The sequence below is a fragment of the Tamandua tetradactyla genome, chromosome 14, assembly GCF_023851605.1.
Source record: "Tamandua tetradactyla isolate mTamTet1 chromosome 14, mTamTet1.pri, whole genome shotgun sequence".
In the NCBI taxonomy this organism is placed as follows: domain Eukaryota; kingdom Metazoa; phylum Chordata; class Mammalia; order Pilosa; family Myrmecophagidae; genus Tamandua; species Tamandua tetradactyla.
The window spans coordinates 7,493,871-7,518,673 of record NC_135340.1 but is presented as its reverse complement, the minus strand read 5'-3'; the positions used below and the strand labels follow the sequence as shown (position 1 = coordinate 7,518,673).

At 35.3% G+C, this 24,803-nt stretch overlaps 1 protein-coding gene across 4 annotated transcripts in view; it reads right to left on the bottom strand.

The window, feature by feature from the left end:
* The window catches only part of MIS18BP1 (MIS18 binding protein 1), a 75,592-nt gene that overhangs the window by 29,017 nt on the left and 21,772 nt on the right, over nt 1-24,803 (bottom strand). For 3 of the 4 annotated variants that reach the window (XM_077126846.1, XM_077126847.1, XM_077126848.1), the window contains exons 5-11: nt 24,260-24,333; nt 21,854-21,984; nt 19,421-19,508; nt 18,285-18,442; nt 6,265-6,407; nt 5,705-5,801; nt 3,436-4,285 (exon numbers count right to left, since the gene is read on the bottom strand). In XM_077126846.1, the coding sequence (XP_076982961.1) occupies nt 3,436-4,285; nt 5,705-5,801; nt 6,265-6,407; nt 18,285-18,442; nt 19,421-19,508; nt 21,854-21,984; nt 24,260-24,333 (1,541 nt within the window). Of the gene's footprint in view, nt 1-1,169; nt 1,256-3,435; nt 4,286-5,704; nt 5,802-6,264; nt 6,408-18,284; nt 18,443-19,420; nt 19,509-21,853; nt 21,985-24,259; nt 24,334-24,803 lie in introns of all 4 variants that reach the window. The other variant, XM_077126849.1, reaches the window with a different exon arrangement.

Here is a 24,803-nt window from a genome sequence, read left to right as displayed (position 1 = left end):
CATGTTTAAAATAACTATGGGAAAAAATGTTAACCAAGAAATCTATATCCTTCAAAATTTTGTAACCTTTAAAAACAACAGAGAACTCAAGATATTCCCAAATAAACAAAACCAGAGGGAGATTTGTTACCACTAGACAGGTCCCACAAGAAATGCAAAGGGAGTTCTTCAGGATGAAAAGGACACTAGACAATAACTTGAAGGCATATAAAGAGATAAAGTTCCATGATAAAGGTACCCACACATAAATAATAATGTAATATATTATTTATATTTATTACAATAAGTAATATTGCATTCTTATGTAACTTTACTTCTTATTTATTACATGCTGTAAAGGATAAATGCATAGAATATAATCATGACTCATTGTTACTGGGCACACAAAGTATAAAGATGCAATTTGAGACAAAACCAAAAAGTGAGAGAAGGAAAGATATAAAAAGCAGACTGTGGGGGTGCAAGGGTAGTTCAGTGGTAGAATTCTCGCCTGCCATGTGGGAGACCCAGGTTCGAATCCCAACTCATGCACTTCTCAAAGAGAAAACAAACAAACAAAAAACCAAAAAAATAATTCAACAGATGGCACTGCAATAACAGGATATTTACATGGAAAAAAGAATGAATGTGACCCATGCCATATAGCACACACACACAAAAAGCAGACTGTGAATGTTACTGAAGTCAAGCTGGTATCAATTCAATTCAAGCTAGACTGTTAAAGATTAAGGATGTTAAATATAAACCTAATGGAAACCACAAAGAACATATTTTAAAACATGCATAAAAATAGACAAGAAGAGAGCAGAGTTGCTTTATTAAAAAAGGTCAATTAAACACAAAATAAGCAGAAATGGAAGAAATGAGGAACAAAAAAAAAGGAATAAGACTTAACAAAGTTTAAATAGCAAAATGGCTGCCAGAAGACCAAGCTTATCACTAATCACCTTAAATGTAAATGGAATAGATTCTCTAACAAAGGCAGAGATTGACAGAATAGATTTTAAATACATGATACAACTATACACTATTTATAAGAAACTCACCTTAGACCAAAAGACAAAGAGGTTTAAAGCGAAAGGATAGAAAAAATATTCCATTCAAATCATAACCAAAAGAAAGCTGGAGTAACTATACTAATATAAGACAAAATAATTTTAAGTCAATACCTGTTACAAGGGGCAGGCCAACGGTGGCTCAGCAGGCAAGAATGCTTGCCTGCCATGCCAGAGGACCCGGGTTCGATTCCCGTTGCCTGCCCATGTAAAAAAAAAAACAACTGTTACAAGAAAGAACACTGTTAATAAAAGGGTCAAGACACCAGGAAGATTTAATAATATTATATACATTTATGCACCTAATAACAGAGCTCCAAAATACATGAAGCAAATACTGACAGAACTGAAGGGAGAAATAGACAATTCCACAGCTATAGCTGGAGACTTCAATACACTACTTTCAATTATGGATATCACATCTTGACAGAATATCAAGATAGAAACAGAGGACTTAATACTCTAAGCCAACTAGATAAAACAGACATATACAAACACTCCACCTAACAAAAGCAATACATGTACTTCTCTAGTGAACATGTATTATTCTATAAGATATCCTATATGTTAGGTCACAAAAAAAGTCTCAATAAATTTAAGAAGACTGAAATCTTACAAAGTATCTTCTCTGACCATAATGGAATGAAACCAGAAATCAGTAACAGAAGTAAAGCTGGAAAATATGTGGAAACTAAATAACATTCTTAAACACCAGTGGGTCAAAGGAGATATCACAGGGGAAATGTGAAAAATTTTTAGGGAATAATGAAAATGAAAGTACAGTATACCAAAAATTTATGGGATACAGCAAAAGCAGTACTCACAGGAAAATTTATAGCTGCAAAAGCCTACGTTAAAAAAGGAAGATTTCAAATAATTAACTTCACATCTTGAAAAATGAGAAAAAGGAAAGCAAATTCACTCCTTTCTTTTTACATACATTACTCAGAACTCAGTCTCATGTCCTTTATTCTTCTTATACACTCTCCTAAAGGGTTCTCATCTTTTAAATCCATTGGATTTAAATACCATCTTCAAGCTTACCAAAGTTATTACATCTTAACCCAAATATATCCTGAACAACAGACCTGTCTTTCTACCTGCCTCTTAACAGATGATCCAAATACAGCATGTTCGAAAAGAAATTTGATTCTGAACCCAGCCTATTCCCACCTCTAATATTTTTCACACCATCATCTACCTAGTTATTCAAGTAAAATGCCACATAGTTGATAGCATTTGCTTACGGATGTAATATGATCCAAATATTGCTAGATTTAATTAACTTTTCTGTATCTTAACAACCCTCACATTAGTGCAAAATACTATGGATTATTGCAACAAACCCCCCAGTGTCTTGTCTACCTCCCCAAAGGAATTATTCTCAAAATGTATCATACCATCCTTAAAATGGCTTTTTAATACACAACCAAAACAAAACACTAAACTAATCATGACCTAAAAGGTTAGGCATTATATGTTCGGTCTGTCTCTGTTCTTATGGCAAACTATTCCCTACAATTCATCATCCTCTTAACAGTAGTATCTTATTTTAGTGTTCACACATTAAACTTTTTCTAGCCACAAGGCCTTATACTTGTTCCCTGTTCCTGGAATCTTCTCCAATTCTTTACATGGCTGACACACCAACTAAAAGGGAGTTTTTCTGACCATACTACTTATAGTTCTTCATCTTAATCTCATCTTTGCCTCAAAGACGATATCACAATTCATAGTTATTTCTACTTATTTATTTATTTACTGTTGTGTTGTCCATCTTCCCTTCTAGATTATAAGCTCCCGAGGGAAAGAACCTTGTTTATGTTTTTTTATTGCTGTATTCCCAAACACTATAAACTCACTGGCATATAGAAGACACTCAATAATAAATGATGAATGAGTGAATGAAAGAGCAGGCTCTTAAGTTTGACTTTGATTTCTACACTAATTGAAACCTGGACCAAATCACTTAATGTTGGAGATTATTTTACTTCCTATAAATTATGATTATGTTAAATAGTATGTAAATTTCAATTCACTGTGGAAGTTTTAAATAGTTAATTTAGTTAAAAAATATTTCTTAAAATTATGAAGCTAAGAGAGAGTGGCATTTGGCAGTCTTGAAATAGTAAATGGGAATAAGAAGATCACACTCACTTTCCTCATCTGTAAACTTCAGAGATAGGCAAAAAATACCTAATTAGAATCGTCTGTATGCTCCCCCATTCTCCTTACAAATTTATAATTTTTCCCCATGCTTTTTGGATGACACCTTCCATGTTAATGGTTAAAGGTAATTAAAGCAGTCTCTGATTAATGTTTTTTATGTTTTCAACTGTTTTGTGGCCACCCTATAGATATTTCAAATCTAACTACTTACCAATGAAGTTTCTGTAATTCTTTCTCATTCCAGTCCTCATCCTGAATTAAACCAGGTAAACATTTTGAGGGATGCCTGTTCATCTTCTCAGATCCCACTGTTTCAATAATTGGAAACTCATTCCTAACACCAGATTTCTGAAGAGTTTCTTTAGGAGAAGATCTAGATTTCTTCTGTTTGATATGAAATTCATTTTCACTTTCAGAATCAGAAAGCACAGGGATATTCTTTGTGCAGTTTCTTGTGCTTTTTCTCAGGTGAGCTGATGTTTCTTTGGTATTTCTTGCTCTGGTTTTCCTGACAACCCCAGCTTTCCTTCTAATTTTCCTTTCTGCTTCACTCTCTTCACTAGACAAATTTGATAAAGACTGATGCTTTTTATAAAATGACCTATCTACTTGCTTTTTTACTTTTTTAAATTCTGATAACAATCTTGCATTTTTCTTACAATTAGAAGCAGCACTTTGTTCCTTTTTAGGGGTAGGTATTATTATTTTTGAGTTGACAGTGAGTAAATCACATTCACTGCAATCTTCCCTGCCGACACTATACTGAAATGAATTTTCTAAGGTTGTTATGGGCTTACTGATGGGACTTGTGGTTTCATTTAAGCCCAATTCTCTTTCTTTTTGATGCTTTGACATTGCAAAATCTGCTACTGCTTTAATGGTATCAGAAGATAGATTATACTTCATGCATTTTTGTTCTATCACTTTTTTAGATTTAAGTGGTGTTACTAAAATATAAGCTTTCTTCTGATTGACAGCCATGCATTTTCTTTCTTCATCTGAGAAAAACTGTTCCCTTGAAGTTAGTATATCAATGGATACATTCGATTCTTCTGTTCTCTCTTTAATTTCATAAAACAAAACCAAAGACCAAAATCTCAAATTAGCTATAAACAAATTTAAGTACAGAAAAAACTTTCAAAAATTAAATATATTATTTTTCACATTATAAACACTACTGTCATATTAATGTTAATAATCCTGAAGTACAGTGTTGCTCAGATCACTGCCCCTTCAATTATAAGCTTTACTATTTTTATACAAACCTGCCAATGACTTCTCACTCTACCAGCAAACATATAAGCTCCTCACTCTGGCATCTGATACAGTTTCAATCTCTTGATATAATTCAAATCTGAACCACTTGCTGCTTCTCAAATTTCTTGATTCTCAGTTTTCATTAATGTCATTTACTCTACTTGGAAAATTTCCTTCACTCATTTTCAAACCAAATCATTACCTGCTCAGTCTAATCTCTAACCTATCTAGTCTACAAACTTTGTCCCACTCCCTTAATTGAATAAAAGCTCTCATCCTTCAAGTTTACAGACTATTTTTAAAGAACTCCGCATTTGACATACCCTGAATTATACTTGCACATGTGTCTTATCTTTCCTCCAGATGGAAAAAGTCATTAATGGCATGAACATTGACATCATGTTTGTACTGTTTTGCTAGAGTTAATATACACATTCAGTAAAAGTTAAATAAATATTTGTTAATCTAATTCTTTGGGGATAAACTGCATCAGAGATGTAAGAAAACAACTAGGACACTATAATCTTACTTGGTGTGTAATCTATTAAGTAGACTTTTAAAAAACAAGCTGCTCTAGTTAGGGAGGGAATTAGGAGAAAATGGAACCTATTTGCTTGGCTCCACCCTCATTCTGTATGGTAGCTGTAGTAGTTAGGTTTAGGTGTCAACTTGGCCAGGTGATGGTTGGTGCCCAGTAGTTCTGATGCTGTGAACTTAAATCATCAGCATGTGAATTTCATCTACGGTTGATTACATCTGAGGATGGCTAAGGGACGTGCCTTCTTCAGTGAGTGAGGCTTAAAAGAGGGGTGAGAAGAGAGCTCAGAAGAGCTCAGCAACCCAGCACCCCTCTTAGCTCAGTGCTAAGAGCCAGCTCAAATTCAAACATTTGGAGATGCAGAAAGGACACGCCCAGGGAATATCAAAGGAACCAGAATCCAGGAGCGAAGGCAAGCAAACATCTCCATGTGCTTTCCCATATAACAGAGAAACCTAGATGAAAACTAGCTGCCTTCTCTCTGAAGAATTAAAATTTGTAACTAAATAAATCCCCCTACTAAATATTGATCTATTTCTGGTATGTTGCATTCTGGCAGCCTTAGCAAACAAAGAGTAGCCATAAAAACATCTTTGCTAAATCCCTAAAAACTATGAAGTATCATGGGAAAATAATCAAAATAGAATAACTTGAGAAGGTATTAAACTCTTAAAAGAAATATTACCTTGTTTCTGACTTTTAATATTTCTTTTATTTGCTCTTTTTTCACAATTTTCAATTATTTTTGAAGATGTTTTACATTCTTTTTCTCCAATTAATTCCTTCAAAACAAAAGCAGATAACTTGTTTTTATTTTAATAACTGTCAAAACAAGACCATAAGCATTTTCACAGATACATCAAGCATATAAATTTCTAGACACTTATGTTTCTAAAATTCCATTAGTGAAGGCACTCAGAAACTGACTGCCAGAGTCTGAGCTTTGGAAGCACCACTTGAGTATCCACTAATCCTAACTTTATTGATTTAATATTTTGTAGTTTTTCAAGTGCTTTAATATACACCTTACTTAAGCCCTATTCTAAGTGCTAATTCTTGTGTTATTATTGCTGCACTTATCCAAAGAGCTACTTGGAAAATAAATATCAAAAGAGTTATCTGCATTTCTAGAGCTAATGAAAACTGATACATATGAACAGAACTTGTATCTTTTGATTTGGTTGAGAACCTCTCTAAACATACCACCTCTCTAAACATTGTAAACAGTGAACAGTAAAGGGTTACCTGGTTAGATAAGTCCGATTTTCCTACATTTTGAATAGAATTATTTATTTGGTCTTCTGGGATCCTTAATAGTAGTTTATTTTGCTGGTTATTATGACAAACATTTAGTTCTGTAGCTCCTGGCAACTTATTATCCCTTGGTTCTATGAGTACAAAGACAGAGATTCAATAAGTGATTATATAAAAGGTAAGCTACCTTTTTGCATTAAAGAAGAGACTTCGAAAAAAAAATCAGTCTAATTCAGTGTACTAGTATTTGTTATAGCTCAATATTATTAACCCACTTTGTAAATATAAATTTCTGTTCATCATAACTATACATCAACTGAACAGAAACTTAATAACTGTTTCCCTTCTATTTATTCATGTAAATGGAATTCTTATGCTTCATTTAGTTTACGTACATCAATGTATAAGTAAATTCATGCTAATTAAAATTATGAGCAAAACTATGTATATAATATATGCACAGTAAATGGTTTTAAGGAGAAATTCCACATAAATTAAAAAAAAGACTTATAATAACTAAAAACATTTTTGCTATTCTTCTAGAACTTGAAAATGTAAAATGTATGGTCCCTTCTCTTGAGAATATCACAGTATAGTTGAAGAGGTTGATGTTATAATAAAGTACTTTAGAAATAATGCTATGATATGCGGATAAAACTAAATATGCAAAAATGACGTTATGTAAATCATTAGAATACACACAATCACATCATCTTAAGTTGCCTTTGTATAACTTTGATAATTTAATGTTAGATGTGGTTTTGTTTTATTTTAGTTGTTTTCTCATGGAAAGTATAATGACAAAGAGAACAATTATAACAGCACTAACCATCACTGCTCAAAAATAACTTATAAGATATGAAAATAGTATCTTAACAGTTTCATAAAACAAAGATCTAATAAATCAAACTAGAAAAATGACAGAATCATAACAGAATATAGTAATATCTACACTAAACTGAGTTTCCCTGGAGAAGGTATTAGTTCTTATTCATGCCTAAGTTCCTAATATCTAACGTAGATCAATGGAAGGTGCTTTAAAGATGTCTGAATGATTTTCCTGTGGACATAGCTAGCATGGAAAATAGTGTACAAAGCTTTGGTGCCTTAAATCTGTATTCTGCACCACTTGTTATCTGTTTCCTCAAACACTTTACCAATGATATTCACAATCTAGCTCAAATTCTTGAACAATGCTGTTCTCAGTGAAATATAAGGGGGGAAAAGGGATCATTAAGATCTAAGACTAAAGAAGATTAACAAATAATAGAAAGTTAGATATACTTTTACTGGTTTTTTGATTTAGTACTAAAAAAAGTTCATAGCAAATGCTGCAGTTTCAGAACTCCAGAATACTCAAGATGGTCTAGCGATGATGATAACCAAGATAACGGAAGAGGCGGGGCGAAACGGCGGCATAGTGAGGTGTGGAATTTTTTTTTTTTTTTAGGTGGCATGAGTAGGCTCTGGGAAGAGGTGTGGAATTTAATTCATCTCCCAGAGCAGCTAGTAAATAGCCGGGAAGAGTACAGAACAACTGTCTGTGGAACACCAGTGACCAGACACACAGTGTACACTAGACTGGACAGGTGGAACAGCTAAGATACCACACAGAACTGTAGTCCCCCAAGCTGCGGACACTGGTGCCCCTGCTGTGAGCACCTCAGGCTGGTTCCCCGAGGTGAAAGGAAACAGACTTTCTAGTAATAAGGGCTTAGCTCAACCAAGCTCAACTGTAGAATTAATTAACAAATTCCAACTGCTGAAAATGGCTCCTAGCACAGATAAAACTGGAGTAAGCATTAAAGGAACTAGAAGTTTTTGCCCCTGCAGAGAGGGGGCAGGGCTGACAGGAAACAAAACAAAATAAAACCAGAGGCTTTTTTGGTTAGGCAACACAAAATACTGGAAAAGGGCTGGATCCCAAGAAAATGGGGCATATAGAGCCTGGATATAAACAGAGCCACGTACCAACTCAAGCTCCTGATTGGTAAATCCAAGGCGGGCAGGGGGGTGTCTGGCTCTGAAAAGGCTTTTTAGCTTTTTTTTCCTTCTTAACTCATTAGATAGAACTGCAAAAACTACCAGGCTCCAGCACTGCTCTAGGCATGGGCAGAAATAAGGCATGTGAGAGAGACAAAATAACTTATCAGGTAAAGCGGTTATTGCCCTAAAGGATGTATCTTCCTCAGGAAATGGGGGAGGGGTGCAGCTCAAGTGGAATACCTCCTTCAAGGAATTCAGGCACCAAGGGCTGGAAAACAGAAGCAATCAAAGCCTGCCTACTGTTTCACCTGTGTCTCAACAATATCCCTGGTAGAGAGAGTTTGCTGAAATTAAAGGCACCACACCACTTTAAGCTGGTAGGAAATCATGGACAGACAAGCACCATAAGCTGGGTCTCACCTTCAAGGAAAATGAATACTGGCTACTCTCTCCTAAGATGTGGGCCTGTCTGGTCTAGGAAAATCTGACAGGAGTCTGTAATATCTGAGGAGGCCCTCCTCCTCCTCCTCAAAAAAAAAAGGGCTCCATATGGACAGGGCAAGAAATGGAAACACAAGAACTGTAAAATCCTGATCAGTTAAACAACCCATGCTGCAGGTCTAGAATAACTTGAACTGAATGTCAAAGAACAGACAGAGAATAAAGCTATCCAGCAAGAAAACTTCATCAAAAATCAAATCAAGGGGGTATATGGGTGGTTCAGTAGTAGAATGCTCACCTTCCATGCAGGAGACCCAGGTTTGCTTTCCGGACCATACACCCCCCCCCCCCCCCGCCAAAAAAAAAAAGGAGTTGAGGGAGGATATAAAGAAGACACTGAACAAACATAGAGAACTTGAAAATTTGAAAAAACAAACTACAGAACTTGTGGGAATGAAAGGCATGACAGAGGAAATGAAAAAAACAATGGAAACGTACAATAGATTTGAAGAAGTAGAAGAAAGGATTAGTGAACTAGAGTACCAGATACTTGAAATCTGTCACCCAAAACAAAATATAGGGAAAAGAATGGAAAAACATGAGCAGGGTCTCATGAAATTGAAAGATAATATGAAACACATGTATATACATGTTGTAGAGGTTCAGTAAGGAGAAAAGAAGGGAAAAGGAGGAGAAAGACTAATGGAGGAAATAATAACTGAAAATTTCCAATCTCTTATGAAACACAAAATTAAAGATATGAGGAATATAGCATATCCCAAACAGAATAAATCCAAATAGACACACTCCAAGACACTTGCTCATCAGATTCTCAAATGTCAAAGACAAAGAGAATTTTGAAAGCAGTAAGAGAAAAGCAATTCATCATATACAAGGAAAGCTCAAGAAGACAATGTGTAGATTTCTCAGCAGAAACCATGGAGACAAGAAGGTTGTGGTATAATATATTTAAGATTCTGAGAGAGAAAAACTGCCACCCAAGAATTCTATACCCAGCCACTCTGTCCTTTAAAAAATGAGGGAGAGATAAAAATACTTTCAGACAAACTATCAATGCGAGTATGTGTGACTAAGAGACCAACTATACAAGAAATACTAAAGCAAGTACTACAGGCAGATAGGAAAAGGCAGGAGAGAGAGGTCTGGAGAAGAGTGTAAAAATGAAGACTATCAATAAAGGCAAAAAGAGGGAAAAAAATTAGATATGACATAGAAGATCCAAAAGACAAGCTGGTAGAAGAAAGTACTGCCTTTACAGTAAGTAATAACACTATATGTTAATTGATTAAACTGTCCTCAAAAGATATAGACTGGCACAATGGATTAAAATATAGGACCCATCTATATGCTCTCTACAGGAGACCCAATTTAGAACCAAGGACAAAAACAGGTTGAAAGTGAAAGGGTGGGAAAAGATATTACATTCATACAACAACCAGAGAAGAGCAGGGATAGCTATACTAATATTCAACAAATTAGAGTTCAAATGTAAAACAAATAAAAGAGGCAAAGAAGGCCACCATATATTAAGAAAAGGAACAATTAAACAAGAAGACATAACAATCATAAATATTTATGTACCAAGCTAGAGTGCCCCAAAATATATGAGGCAAACACTGACAACACTGAACGGAGAAGTAGACACCTCTACCATAATTGCTGAATACTTCAATTCCCCACTCTCATCAAGGGACAGAATATCTAGATAGAGGATCAACAAGGAAACAGATTTTGAATAATATGATAAAGGAACTAGACTTAGCAGACGTTTACAGAACATTATACCTCAAAAGAGCAGGATACACATTTGTCTCAACTGCTCATGTATATTCTCAAGGATAGCCCACATGGTGGGTCACAAAGCCAGTTGCAATAAATTTTAAAAGACTGAAATTATACAAAAGACTTTCTGAGATCATAGTGGAATGGAGTTGGAAATCAGTAACAGGAAGAGGGCCAGAAAATTCACAAATATACGGAGGCTAAACAACACACTCTTAAACAACGAGTGGGTCAAGGAAGAAATTACATGAGAAATCAGTAATTATCTAGAGGCAAATGAAAATGAAAATACAACATATCAAAATTTATGGGATGCAGCAAAGGCAGTGCTGAGAGGGAAATTTATTCCCTTAATGTCCATATTAAAAAAGAGGAAACAGCAAAAATCAAGGAATTAACTGTTCACTTGGAGCAACTAAGAAAGAACAGAACTAACCCAAAGCAAACAAAAGGAAAGTAATTGAAATAAATGAAATTGAGAATACAAAAACAATCAAGGAGATCAACAAAACCAGAAGTTGGTTCTTTGAGAAAATCAATAAAATCGATGGACACTTAGCTAGGTTGACCAAAAAACAAGCAAACAAAAACAAAAACAAAAAAGAGAGCGAGAGGATGCAAATAAATAAAATTAGAAACGGATGAGGGGACATAACACTGACCCCTGAGGAAATAAAGGAAGCAATCAGAGCAACTATATCCTGATAAACTAGATAACGCAGACAAAATGGATAACTTCCTAGAAAGGCATGAACAACCAATACTGACTCAAGAAAACACAGATGACCTCAACTAACCAATCACAAGTAAAGAGACTGAATAAGTCATCAAGAGGCTCCCAAAAAAGAAAAGTCCAGGACCAGAAGGCTTCATATGTGAATTCTACCAAGCATTCAAGAAAGAATTAGTATCAACCCTGATTAAATCCTTCAAAAACATGGAAAAGGAGGAAAAGTTACCTAACCCATTCTATGAGGCCAATATCACCCTAATACCAAAGCCAGACAAAGATACAACAAGAAAAGAAAATTACAGACCAATCTTATTAATGAACATAGATGCAAAAATCCCCTCCAAAATACTTGCAAATCAAATCAAGCAGTATATTAGAATTATATACCATGACCAAGTGGGATTCATTCCAAGTACACAAGGCTGATTGAACACAAGAAAACCAATTAATGTAATACACCATATCAATAAGTCAAAGCAGAAAAAACCATATGATCATCTCAACTGATGCAGAAAAGGCATTTGACAAAACTCAACACACTTTCTTGAGAAAACACCACAAATGATTGAAATAGAAGGGAACTTCCTCAACATGATAAAGGAAAGATACGAAAAACCTACAGCTAACATCATCCTCAATGGGGAAAGACTGAAAGCTTTCCCTCTATGATCAGGGACAAGACAAGACTGCCCACTGTCACCACTGTTATTCAACACTGTGCTGGAAGTTCTAGCCAGAGAGATTAGACAAGAAAAAGGAATAAAAGGCATCCAAATTGGAAAAGAGGAACTAACACTCTCACTGTTTTCAGATGACACGATAATATACATTGAAAATCTAAAGTAGAGCTAGAGGTAATAAATGAGTACATCAAAGTGGCAGGGTGCAAGATGAACACCCCTAAATCAGCACAGTTTTTATACACTAGTAAAGAACAATCTGAGGAGGAAATCAAGAAAAGAATGCCATTAACAAGAGCAACCAAAAGAATCAAGTATTTAGGAATACTTGATTTAGGAATACGCAAAAGAATGAAAGAGGATCCATATCTCACACCTTATAGAAAAATTAACTCCAAATGGATCAGATCTAAAATTAGAGTTAAGCATAAAACTGTTAGAAGAAAACGGAGGGAAATATCTTGTAAATCTTGTAACAGAATGTGGTTTCCTAGACCTTACACCGAAAGCACAAGCACTGAAAAAAGAAATAGATAAATGGGATTGCCTCAAAATTAAACACTTTTGTGCATCAAAGGACTTTGTTAGGAAAGTAAAAAGGCAGCCTACACAATGGCAGACAATATTTGGAAACCATGTATCAGATAAAGGTTTAGTATCCAGAATATATAAAGAGATTCCTCAACTCAACAACAAAAAAGGCAAACAACCCAATTAAAAAATGGGCAAAAGACATAAAGAGACACTTTTCTAAAGAGAAAATAGAAACGGCTAAAAGGCACAAGAAAAGATGCTCAACTGGGCGGGCCACAGTGGCTCAGCATGCAGAGTTCTCACCTGCCATGCCAGAGACCCGGGTTCAATTCCTGATGCCTGATCATGAAAAAAAAAAAAAAGATGCTCAACGTCACTGGCTATTAGGGAAATGCAAATCAGAACCACAATGATACCATCTGATACCCAGTACAACGGCCATTATCAAAAAAAAAACAAAAAACAACAAGTGCTAGAGAGGATGTGGAGAAAGAGGCACACTTATCTACTATTGGTGGGCATGTAAAATGGTACAACTGCTTTGGAAGGCAGTTGGCGGTTCCACAGGAAGCTGAAGATAGAACTGCCATATAATCCAGCAATCCCATTACTAGGTATATATTCAGAGGAATTGAAGGTAGGGACACAGACAGACATATGTACACTGATGTTAACAGCATCATTTACGATTGCTAAGAGATGGAAACAGCCCAAATATCAATCAACAGACAAGCAGCTAAACAAGCTGTGTTATACACACACGATAGAATACTACATAGCTATAAGACACAATAAAGTCATGAAGCATGCAACTACATGGATAAACACTGAGGACATTATGCTGAGTGAAATCAGCCAGAAACAAAAGGGCAAATACTCTATGGTTTCACTAATAAGAAATAATATTAATGAGTGAACTTTGGGAGTTAAATTTTAGAACACAGGTTATCAGGATACAGAATGTAGAGATTGGCATTTGGTGCTGAAGATATACAGACTGTGCAACAAGACTGATTGTAAAAGTTCAGAAATGGATAGCATAATCCTACCTGATAGGAGCATAATTATGTAAGCACACTGAATGAAGCTGAAGGAGAAAGGCTGGGTGCACATATGAAACCAGAACGAAAGATAGAGGATAAAGACTGAGACAGTATAACTTTGGAATGCTTAGAGTGGACAATGATGGTGACTGAATGTACACATAAAAAAACATTTTTTATTAATGTCAACATTGCAAGGGGTTGAAAATGGATAGTATACAGGAAAAGGTACAATCTATGCAAGCTATGGTCTACAGTCAACAGTAACACTGGAATATGCTATCTCTGAATGTAACAAAGGCATTATGCCAAAACTAAATGTCAGTAAGCAGGGGGCATGGGGTAGAAGTATGGATTCTATGCAGAAGGGGAAATATCTCCATATAAATTACGGTGATAAAGGCATGTCTATTTACTTGGGTTGGATTATATGACATGCAAATAAAACTGTTTAAAAAATGAATGGTGAGAGATAAATGCTGGAGAAGATGTGGAGGAGATATGCATATTCACTGCTGGCAGGGAAGGTGGGAGGTACGGCACGCCTCATATGGCAGTGCGGTGGTTCCAGAGGAGACTAAGTGTGGGCTTGCCATATGATCCTTTCTCTTTCTTTCTTTTTTTAACTATTTTTATTGACAAAAATTCACACACATGCATTCCATACATGGTATATGTTCAATAGCTCACAATATTATCACATAGGTATATATTCATCATCATGATAATTTTTCATAACATTTCCTTCACTCCAGAAAAAGAAAAAACTCATACATTCCATACCCCTACCACCTCCCTCTCATTGACCACTAGTATTTCCATTTACCATCTATCCCCCTAGTATTTATTTATTGTTATCCATAATTTTTTACTCATCTGTCCATATCCTGGATAAAAAGGAACATTAGACACAAGGTTTTCACAATCAAACAGTCACATTGTAAACATTATATCTTTATACAATTGTCTTCAAGAATCAAGGCTACTGGAACAGGTTAATCAGGTAATTCCCCCTAGCCACTCCAATATAACATAAACTAAAAAAGGATATCTATATAATGCATAAGAATAACCTCCAGGATATCTTCTAAACTCTGAAAATTCTCAGCCACTGAAACTTTATCTCATTTCGCTTTTCCCTCTTTTTGGTTAAGAAGGCTTTCTCAATCCCTTGATGCTGGGTCCCAGCTCATCCTGGGAGTGCTGTCCCACAGTTCCAGAGAGATTTACACCCCTAGGAGTCACGTCCCACAAAGTGGGGAGGGCAGTGAGTTCACCTGCGTAACTGGCTTAGAGAGAGGTCACATCTGAGCAACAAAAGAGGTTCTCTGGGGGTGATTCTTAGGTATAAATTTCAGTAAGCTTAGCCTATCCTCTGGAGGAATAAGTTTCCTAGCGGCAAACCCCAAGATCGGGGATACCGCCTATTGAATTGTTTGCCCTCACTGCTTACGAGAATATCAGGAATTAGTTCAAATGCAGAAGTTGAATATTTCCTCTTTCTCCCCAGTGCCCCAAGGGGACTTTGCAAATACTTCTTTATTCACTGTCCAAAATCACTTAGGGACGTATCAGGGCATCACACTAACCTGTACAAACCAACAAGATCTCATGTCCTATTCAAGACTCCATGTACTTATGGTATTCAACTAAACTGACAATTCAAGTTAAATTAGGAATGAGGAATGGAAGGGAAACTGTGGTGTTTACATATAATGGACTTACTGAGCAGCTACAAGAAGGAATGAAGTTGTGAATGAACCTCAAGGACAATATGTTGAATAAAATGTCAGAAACAAAAAGATATATTATCATGCCTCACTCATATGGATTAACTATAACATACAAACTCAAGAATTGAAATCGAAAGTATGAGTCATCAAGTTTGGGCTGATTGTAAAGGTTCCTAGATGGTAGCTGTTATGGCAGTCACATATATTTAGGAGTTATAACTGATATTTCTAAATTCTGAGATACTGAGCTATTTGTATATAATGGGGTCGTTCCCAGAAACTTTGAAACCAGAGAGTGAGGTGTTTATTTGGTGCAAAATGTATATTTTGGGAAGCACATTATTTAACTGCTATGCTAAGTTTACTTGAACACCATTAATTACATGGAATCCTGAATAGGGCATGTTTGTAGTGGTTAGTGTGATGCCCCATATATCCCAGAGTAATTTGGGCAGATAATAGGAAAGTATTTGCCAAGACCCCTTGGAGGACTGGGGAGAAAGGAGGAAATTTCAACTTCCCTATCTGATGAATTCCTAATATTCTCATAAGCAGTGGGGACAACCAATTAACAGGGTGAGCCATCAATCTTGCCCCTATGAAGCTTAGTCCTGCAAAGGAAAAACTAAGCCTACTTATAATTATGTCTAAGAGACACCCACAGAGAACCTCTTTTGTTGCTAGGATGTGGCCTTTTTCTCTAAGTCAGCTTGGTAGGTAAACTCACTGCCCTTTCCCCTGCATGGGACAGGACTCTAAGGAATGAGCTGGGACCCAGCATCATGGGAATGAGAAAGTCTTCTTGACAAAAGGGGGAAAAGAGAAATAAGACAAAATAAAGTCTCGGTGGCTGGGAGAATTCAAACAGAGTTGAGAAGTTATGCATTATACAGATATCTGCTTTTAGTTTCTGGTGTATAGGGGTGGTTAGAGGAAGCACCTGAAATTGTTGAACTGTGTTCCAGTGGCCTTGATTCTTGAAGACTGCACAACTATTCAGATTTTGCAATGTGACTGTGTGATTGGAAAAACCCTGTGTCTTCTTTTATCCAGGGTATGGACAGATGAGTAAAAAAAATAAGGATAAAAAAATGAATAAAGGGTGGGCCACCGTGGCTCAGTGGCAGAGTTCTCGCCTGCCATGCTGGAGACCTGGGTTCTTTTCCTGGTGCCTGCCAATGTAAAAAATAATAATAATAATAAAATAAAATAAATAATAAGAGCAATAAGGTAAAAAATTGGTTAGACTGAAATTCTGGTGGTAAATGAGAGGAAGGGGAAGGGAGTATGGAATGTATGAGTTTTTTCTTTTTATTTCTTTTTCTGGAGTGAGGCAAATGTTTTAAAAATAATCATGGTGATGAATATAAAACTAACTATCTGATGATATTGTGAGCCACTAATTGTATGGACTGTATGTGTGTGAAGATTTCTCAATGAAATCACTTTAAAAAAAGAAAAAACATGACTAATTAAGGGGAAATAGGATGACTTTTGATAAAATGAGAAAGGGATGAGAAGAAATTGGATCAACAATACTGAGCAAATTTTCACTAGCTCTAGGCAGGCAAGCATCTACATTTTTAATTATTCCTTTTTCTATAGTAGAAAGGATAAAGAGCAAAATTTACAGGGCTGGGGAATGCTGGAAAGGGGTGTCATAGTGAGATAGAGGTACGTGTACTTCCAGAATGGTGCCATATTTTTGGCAGACACAATCGTGAATTCTTGAAGTGCCACAGAGCTCTTAAGTTAGAAGGACAAGGTAAAATTGTGAGAAATTTATACTACAGATTCTAGTAACTTAGACTTATTCTTACTATCCAGAAATGGCTGTAATTTTCTGCTCATTCATACTGTTTGTTTTTTTGTGGTGGGAGAAGCACATGAGGCAGATTATAGTGTTAGACAGCTGCTAACAATTGGCATGGAAAACAGTTGTGCCAGCTCCCTTTACAGCAATGGTCATGCAAAAGCAATGTGCCGGGGGTGCAAGGGTAGTTCAGCGGTAGAACTGCTGCCTGCCATGCGGGAGACCCAGGTTCAATTCTCAGTCCATATACTTCCCAAAAACAAACAAACAAACAAACAAAAATTCACAAATGGTGCCTCAATAACGGGATATTCACACAGAAAAATAACGAAATGTGACCCTGCCATACAGCATTCAAAAAAACAAATAAGCAATTTGCCATTTGTTATAAATCTGCCATGAAAGGAAACTGATTTTACCTATTGGCAGGAATGAAATTTAGTACAAAACTATAGTGTCTTTAATACAACTGATTTGGGCTAGGTTGGCAGCCTAAATATCTTGGATCTAGGAATCTGAAAGAACAATTGTCTTTCATTAATATGTTCATCAGTTGTGCTGGTCTGAAGCTGTTGTGTACCTTAGAAAAGCCATGTTCTTTTTCCTAGTCTAATCTTGTAGGGGCAGACCTATTGTTTGTGTGGGACTTTTTGATTAAGTGGTTTCCATGGAGATGTATCTCCACCCATTCAAGTTAGGTTGCTTACTGGAGCCCTTTAAGAGGGAACCATTTTGGAAAGAGCTCAGAGTCAACACAGACAGAGATATTTGGAAATGCAGAAAGAAAATGCCCCCAGGGGAGCTATTTGAAACCAGAAGCCAAAGGACCAGCAGACCCCAGCCATGTGCCTTTCCAGATCAGCCTTTCCTGAGTCAAGGTACCTCTCTGTGGATGTCTCAATTTGGACATTTTTATGGCCTTAGAATTGTAAATCTGTAACTTAATATTCCCTTTATAAAGGCCAACTCATTTCTGGTATATTGCATTTCTGGCAGCATTAACAAACTAAAATATCAGTATTCTTTGGAATTCTGATTAATCAAAAGCAGATATTTATGAAGAAAGGTGAATGCTGACCACCAGCATGCTGCATTGCATTTTCTCCTCCATTAGTAGTGAAAAAGCAGGAATTTCAGGCCAATGTAAGTCAAAGAATAAAAAACTGTATACATTACAAACAATTAAAATTAGGGCTCATGCATGAACTTACTCCTATACCAACAGAGAAAAAAGAGCAAACATACCCAAGTTATAATGATCAAAGTCATAAGTAGTGCTTGCTTTTTGAAGGACATCCGTTTGGTTTTCTCTTGCAGCATTTTTCACTGACTTGCTTATGTCAGGAACAAATCGTCCAGTTTTCTGTTTTTGCCTGGCCTTTCCTCCTTTCTTCTCATCAGCCCTAAAAACAATTATAGCATTTTTCCTCTAATGTTGGTTCTCTAAAAAACTAAAACCAAAACACTAAAACCACAAATAAACAAATAACCCCCCGTCAAAAAAAAGCTCTTTCTTTTTCAGCAAGATTACCTCTAATATTAAATTATTTAATACTTCATGGCTATACTCCTCTTTCCCCTCCTCAATGGATGGAAATATAACATCTTAAGCTAAAGAACCAAATATACCCTCTTAAGTGCCTCCTACTCTATGTACTTATTCCTACTTAAACTGATATTATAATTCATGGGTCAGCAAACTACAGGATACAGCACACCAGCTGCCTGTTTCTGTAAAGTTTATCAGCATGCGCTCATTTTTCACATATTGTCTATAGCTGCTTTTATACTACAGAGGCACAGGTAAGGAGTAGTGACAGAGGCAGTATGGCTCCCAAACATGTACTCTCTGAACCTTTACAGAAAATATTTTCCAAGCCAGAAAATAAGTTATTATGTTGTACTGAGACTAATTATACCCCTGTATCTCTTATGAGTTCCTTAAGAATAAGAAATAATCAAATTCACCTTTATTTGCCCAGTGCCAACTGAAATGTCTGCCAAATAGCTGACACTGAATAACTACTGAGGGAACAAATGAAAGAAAAAAATGTTCCAAGAGCTTTAGGACAGTTTAACAACTACATGACTTTTGAAGAGTAGATGATGGCCCCTGAAATATGTCACAGGTTTTATTTTTCCTTTTAGATTTATTCCACCTGACAGAAATTCTATAAAGTGTTACTGCCTTCTGAAAGTCTTTTAGGGTCAAAGAGAGCTTAAAAATTAGCATTTCTGAAACAAACATAAAAACTTCACATTCATTATATGAGTATAATTTAAAAGCTTATCAAATCGTAAAACAAAAAATAGGTGAGTTTTATTAACTGTAAATTATACGTTAATAAAGTTGATTTTTAAAAAGTTAAAAAATACTTTACCTTAATTGTTGTAGAAAATTATCAATGTGCTCTTTCCAATTTTCCGGAAATCCAAACATAAACTTCCTTATGAGATAAAATGGATAGCCTATTTGACAATGAACAGTAAAAAAAATGATCTAAAAGCCCGTAATTTAAAGAGATATAATTAATTTAATCTTTCACGAAATAGGCAGTTAATGCTTACTATGTGCCAGGCACTCTCACAGATATTGAGGGTTCAGCAGTTAATAAAACAGACAAAAACTCCTGCCCTAATGGAATTTGCCTTATAGTGTGAAACAGAAAGTAAACCAGTACGTAAAATATCTTGTTTGTTAGATGCTCATCAGAAACTGCTATGAGGAAAAGTTATGGAGGGAAGTGGTATAGGGATATCTAGAATGTTCATGTTAGGTAGTGGGGAGGGTACAAATTAAGAAAAAAAAAGAGGTCTAGATGTCCTCACCGAAATAGCACCATTTGGCTAAAGCCCTGAAGGTTATGAGGGAGTAAGTCATGTGGCAATCTGGGATTGGAATACTGGAATCAGGAGGAACAGCAAATGAAAAGCTGAGTCAAGGGTGTGTCTGGTCTGTTTGCAGAATAAGATTAGTCCAGGTGAAGTGGAGCAAAAGTGGCTAGTGGTAGGAGGCTTCTCAAGTAGGTAATGGAGGCAGTGGAGGCTTACATAAGGCTTGGAGTCACTATATGAACTTGGCCTTTTCCTTTGAGCAAGGAGGGACGGGATGCTATGGAAGGACTCACAGTATCTAACCTATATTTTAACAGGACTATACTAGCCGCCATTTGAGAAAAATCTGTAGAAGTGCAAGGAGAAATAATGAGACCAGTTAAGAGGATACTAAAATGATCCAGACAAAAGATGATGGAGGTTTACATCACTACAGCGGTGCAGCGGAGTTACAGATTCTGGATCTATTTTGGAGATATCAATAAAATATACTAATAGATCCAATGTAGTTGTGACAGAAATTGAGGATTCAAGGATGAGTCCAAGGATTTTGGCTGAGCCACTTGGAAACATGGAACGATGGGGAAGATTTTGAGCTCAGGAGATTTAAAGAAGACCAGGTTTTAGACATAAGTTTGAAATGCCTTTAGACATCGTAGTGGAGATATCAAAAAGGCATTTTAAAAATTAGTCTGATGTTCAGGGAAGAATCTACAGATATAAATTGGGCAGTTGTCATCACACAGATAATATTTAAAGCCTAAAAAGAAATTAACATAGTAATAAGTGTGGAAAGAGTTCCAGGATACCCCCTTATTTACAGGCAGTGAAGAGAGAGAGAAATAAAGGAAACAATGAAGGAATAGGCAGTGAGGTAGCAGGCATATCAGGAATATGGAATTCTAGAAGCCAAGAAAAGGAAGTATTTCAAGGGGTAGATGTATTTAACTATGTCAAGTATGCACTGGATTTAGCAACACGAAGGTCATCAGTGACTTTGATAAGGCCTGTTTCAGTGCAGAATTGGGGATCAAAGCATGATTAAGGAGAATCAAGTGAAAATGGGAGAGAATACAAAAGAAATTAAATGAAAGAAGTGTAAACAAATCTTCTGAGCTTTGCTGTAAATAGGTGCAACAGAAGGTGGAAGGACACATATGGTTAAAAAGAAGGTTTTTTGAAACAAAAGGGAGAAGGGGAATTGCCAGAATAATGCCCTTGAATAAAAGAGTAAAAATGGGAACTAGTCTACAAATGGTTGACGCTGACATCAATGGCAGCAAGGATAAAATAAAAGCAGGCACAGATGCAAACAAGTGAGAGCTGGTGGAAGGGAAGTTCTCTTCTCATTGCATCTAACGCTCAGGTGCCTTCTCCTCTTCACTCTCAATTTGAGAGAGAGTAAAGAAGTAGGTATTAGACATTTGTAAAAAAAATGAGCCTGTCCTCAAGGAGGATGGGAGAGTGACTGGATTAGGGAAATGTGGTAGGACTGCCAAACAGCACTCATGGACCACTAAAGGGCCATAACTTTTGTTGGGGATCATAAATTTAAAGTAGATTTACTGGAGTGTATTTTTCTTCAGCCACATTCAGTTGTGTGCAAGGCACAGGCAGAAAATTAGATTGTACTAAGACTGGAGTTGTACCAGCCAGGCTCAACAAAGAGACAAACCAGGAAGTTAAGATATATTCTTATAAAGCAATTCCTCATAAATAAGGACTTCACTTGATTTTTTAATAACAGAAATTATTATAAACTGCCAATAACTGATTAAATCAAAGAAAAATGATCGATTCTTATATACTAGTTTTATACACCATGTGGTCATTTGTTTTAATTTTAATTTTTGATGAATAATTTTAAAGCATCTAATCAAAAAGTAAATACATGTATATTACTGGCAAAAACATGGTTAACTGTGCCACTTACTAAAATTATGAATTATAAATAATCAATTAATAATGATAATCATTACCTGCTTCTTTCATGGAAATTCGGTCTATCATTCCTTTTAATATATAAATATTACCCGATAACGTCCTAAGTTTGTTGTGCTTTATGCGTTCTACAATTATATTACTGTGCCAATACATGTTAGCAATATCTCTAGGAGAAAAAAACAGCTTAGGTAAGGCCAAATATTCATATTTTGCTATCCATTACAATGCACATATATAAATATGGAAATTTATAATATAAAATCAGAATAGTATACTCTAGCTAAACAAAAATTATTACACTAATTAGAAAATGTTTAAGGGCCAAATACTGCAGTTGAACTGAAATGTCTAACTAATTGATCTTTGGAATAGCTACCAAGAAACTGTACAGCGGTCAAACCATGCTCCTACTATAAAATATATTATCAGCAAGGAAGCAAAGGCTTCCTCTAAATATCTGATGCTGAAATACAAGTTCAGTTTAACTGATGCTACAGCTTCCAAAGAATGATTTTCCCATTCCTTTCTTCAGCAGCTGTTTTGTGTTAGTTTTCACACAATTATGTAGTGATAATCTAATCTAAAATCCACCTAATCTTACATATTTTCTTACCCTCACCACACAGCCAAATGTTTTATCTTCCATTTTGAAAAGTATCAAAAAGAAGTTCCAGGTGGGAAAAAAAAAAAGCAACAAACTTCAGTATCAAATCAATGACTCATAAACTGACTATATTTCTTTAAATGAAATTTTAAAAATAAACATAAAATAGAAACAAAATATGAAGCTGTATCAGAAAAATTGCTGAGCATACTCTCATTCACCAGATAAATAATAATAAATGTAAGTACAAATATAATAAGAAAGCCACTCTGAAGTTCCTTTAATTTGGTCAAATGGAATTAAACTCATATATTAGAAGTTCAGACATTAAGCTCATACATTATACTTTAATATGTTACTTCTCTTGTTCTGCTCTTTTTGCTTTGTTCATTTTATTTACAAACATTTAAATAGCAATCTAAAAGCAGTTTTCTCAAGTCTTACAAATATTAACTTGTTTAAATATCTTCAAAACAACTCCAGAGGTTGGTAATACTATCACCATTGTACAGATGAGAAAACAGAGCCTGAAAGAGGGTAAGTGACTTGCCCACATCAGTCAGCTAATAAATGGCAGCAATGGGACTCAAACCAAGACAATCTATACTACCTCTTGAACATTAAGGAAATGGGCATAAGGCAGACAGAAATAGAGTGTGTACCACAGATTTTATATACTCAACTTGCTGCCGAGTAAGGCAGTAAGGATTCTTTCAAAAAAGAATCCTATAGGTTATCACTGTTCAAGGTAACTTACTGCCAAGTAAATACCTTCAACAGTGATAACCTATAGTATTTTCTTTTTTTGCAAGTTTATTTAATTTTTTTGTGAAAAATAACATATATACAAAAAAGCAATAAATTTCGAAGCACATGGCAACAATTAGATTTCAGAGTTTGGTATGGGTTTCAATTCCACAATTTTAGGTTTTTACTTCTAGTTGCTCTAAGATACTAGAGACTAAAAGAAATATCAATATAATCATATTCATTTGTTAAGCTCTATATTCTCTGGATATCCTGTAGGTTTCTATTAAAAACTTTTTTTTACCACTTAGACACTGGTTTTGAAAAGTAAGAAATGGTGCTAATAGAAGAATTAGGCAAAACCCACTTATCCAATGATGCTCTCACTTCAGGGAGACCAGAAAGTACCAAAGACTACTTAATATGTAGCTGTACGGCTAAGTTTTAAATAATTTTGATTTCTTTTTTTGGATCATTTAGCTAAACAAAAATTATTACACTAATTAGAAAATGTTTAAGGGCCAAATACTGCAGTTGAACTGAAATGTCTAGCTAATTGATCTTTGGAATAGCTACCAAGAAACTGTACAGCGGCCAAACCATGCTCTTACTATAAAATATATTATCAGCAAGGAAGCAAAGGCTTCCTCTAAATATCTGATGCTGAAATACAAGTTCAGTTTAACTGATGCTACGTTAAATAATAAACTAGATTTATATCTAGTTGCTCAATTTAAATGTGTGAATTTAGACTGAAATGCATGTAGTAAATATTAATTGATCATATATAATTAAGCAGATAGTACTGGTCCACTTACTAGCACATCTGAAAAGAATACCACATCATATAATTTTGAGCAGTCACTATTTTAAAAATAACTCAAACAAACAGGCAAAAGCAAGAAAGCTGGTAACAATCAACATGGCCAGGATGTGCACAGCCATTTTGTTTGCCTTCAGTTTACCTCTTTACCTCTTTTTAAATCTTTGTTTTATAGGAAGATGCTGTTATTTCCCATATATTTTCCTTTAACCTCAACATATAACTATTTTAAGTTTCACTGAAAGAATAGTGAAATGTTATACTTACATCAGTTTTCCTTCTACACATATAGCAGTGTTATCATTGATGATTTTAATCATCCATTCTTGTAGCTGAATTACCTAATCAAACATAAACAAAGCACATATTTCCTATACTTGTAGAATAAGTATTACAGATTAATTTATCTTAAAGAAAAACTTATCTTGCCCATAAATAACCCAAAAGATTCCTAAGTGCCCTTTATATTACAATGGCATTTTATTTTTAATAGCAATAAGGTAAAACTCATATATATACTGAAACAGAAAAGATGGAGACTGAACTGAACATATACTGTATAGTTTGTTCTACAATCCAGATGCGATTATACTTCAAATATTCTTATAGTAAATATTTCAACCACTGGGAAGAAATAATCACATAAAATTCAAAAGTATCCTTTAAAACATCAAGTCTCCCAAAGGACTGAATATCTTAGAGAAAAAAAAAGTCAATTATGTTGTATACATTTTACTATTCCTCTTGGCCCTAAAAAAAAACCAGATTTGAAGTTTCATTTAAAATTTTATTAACCATAATAGCAATCATA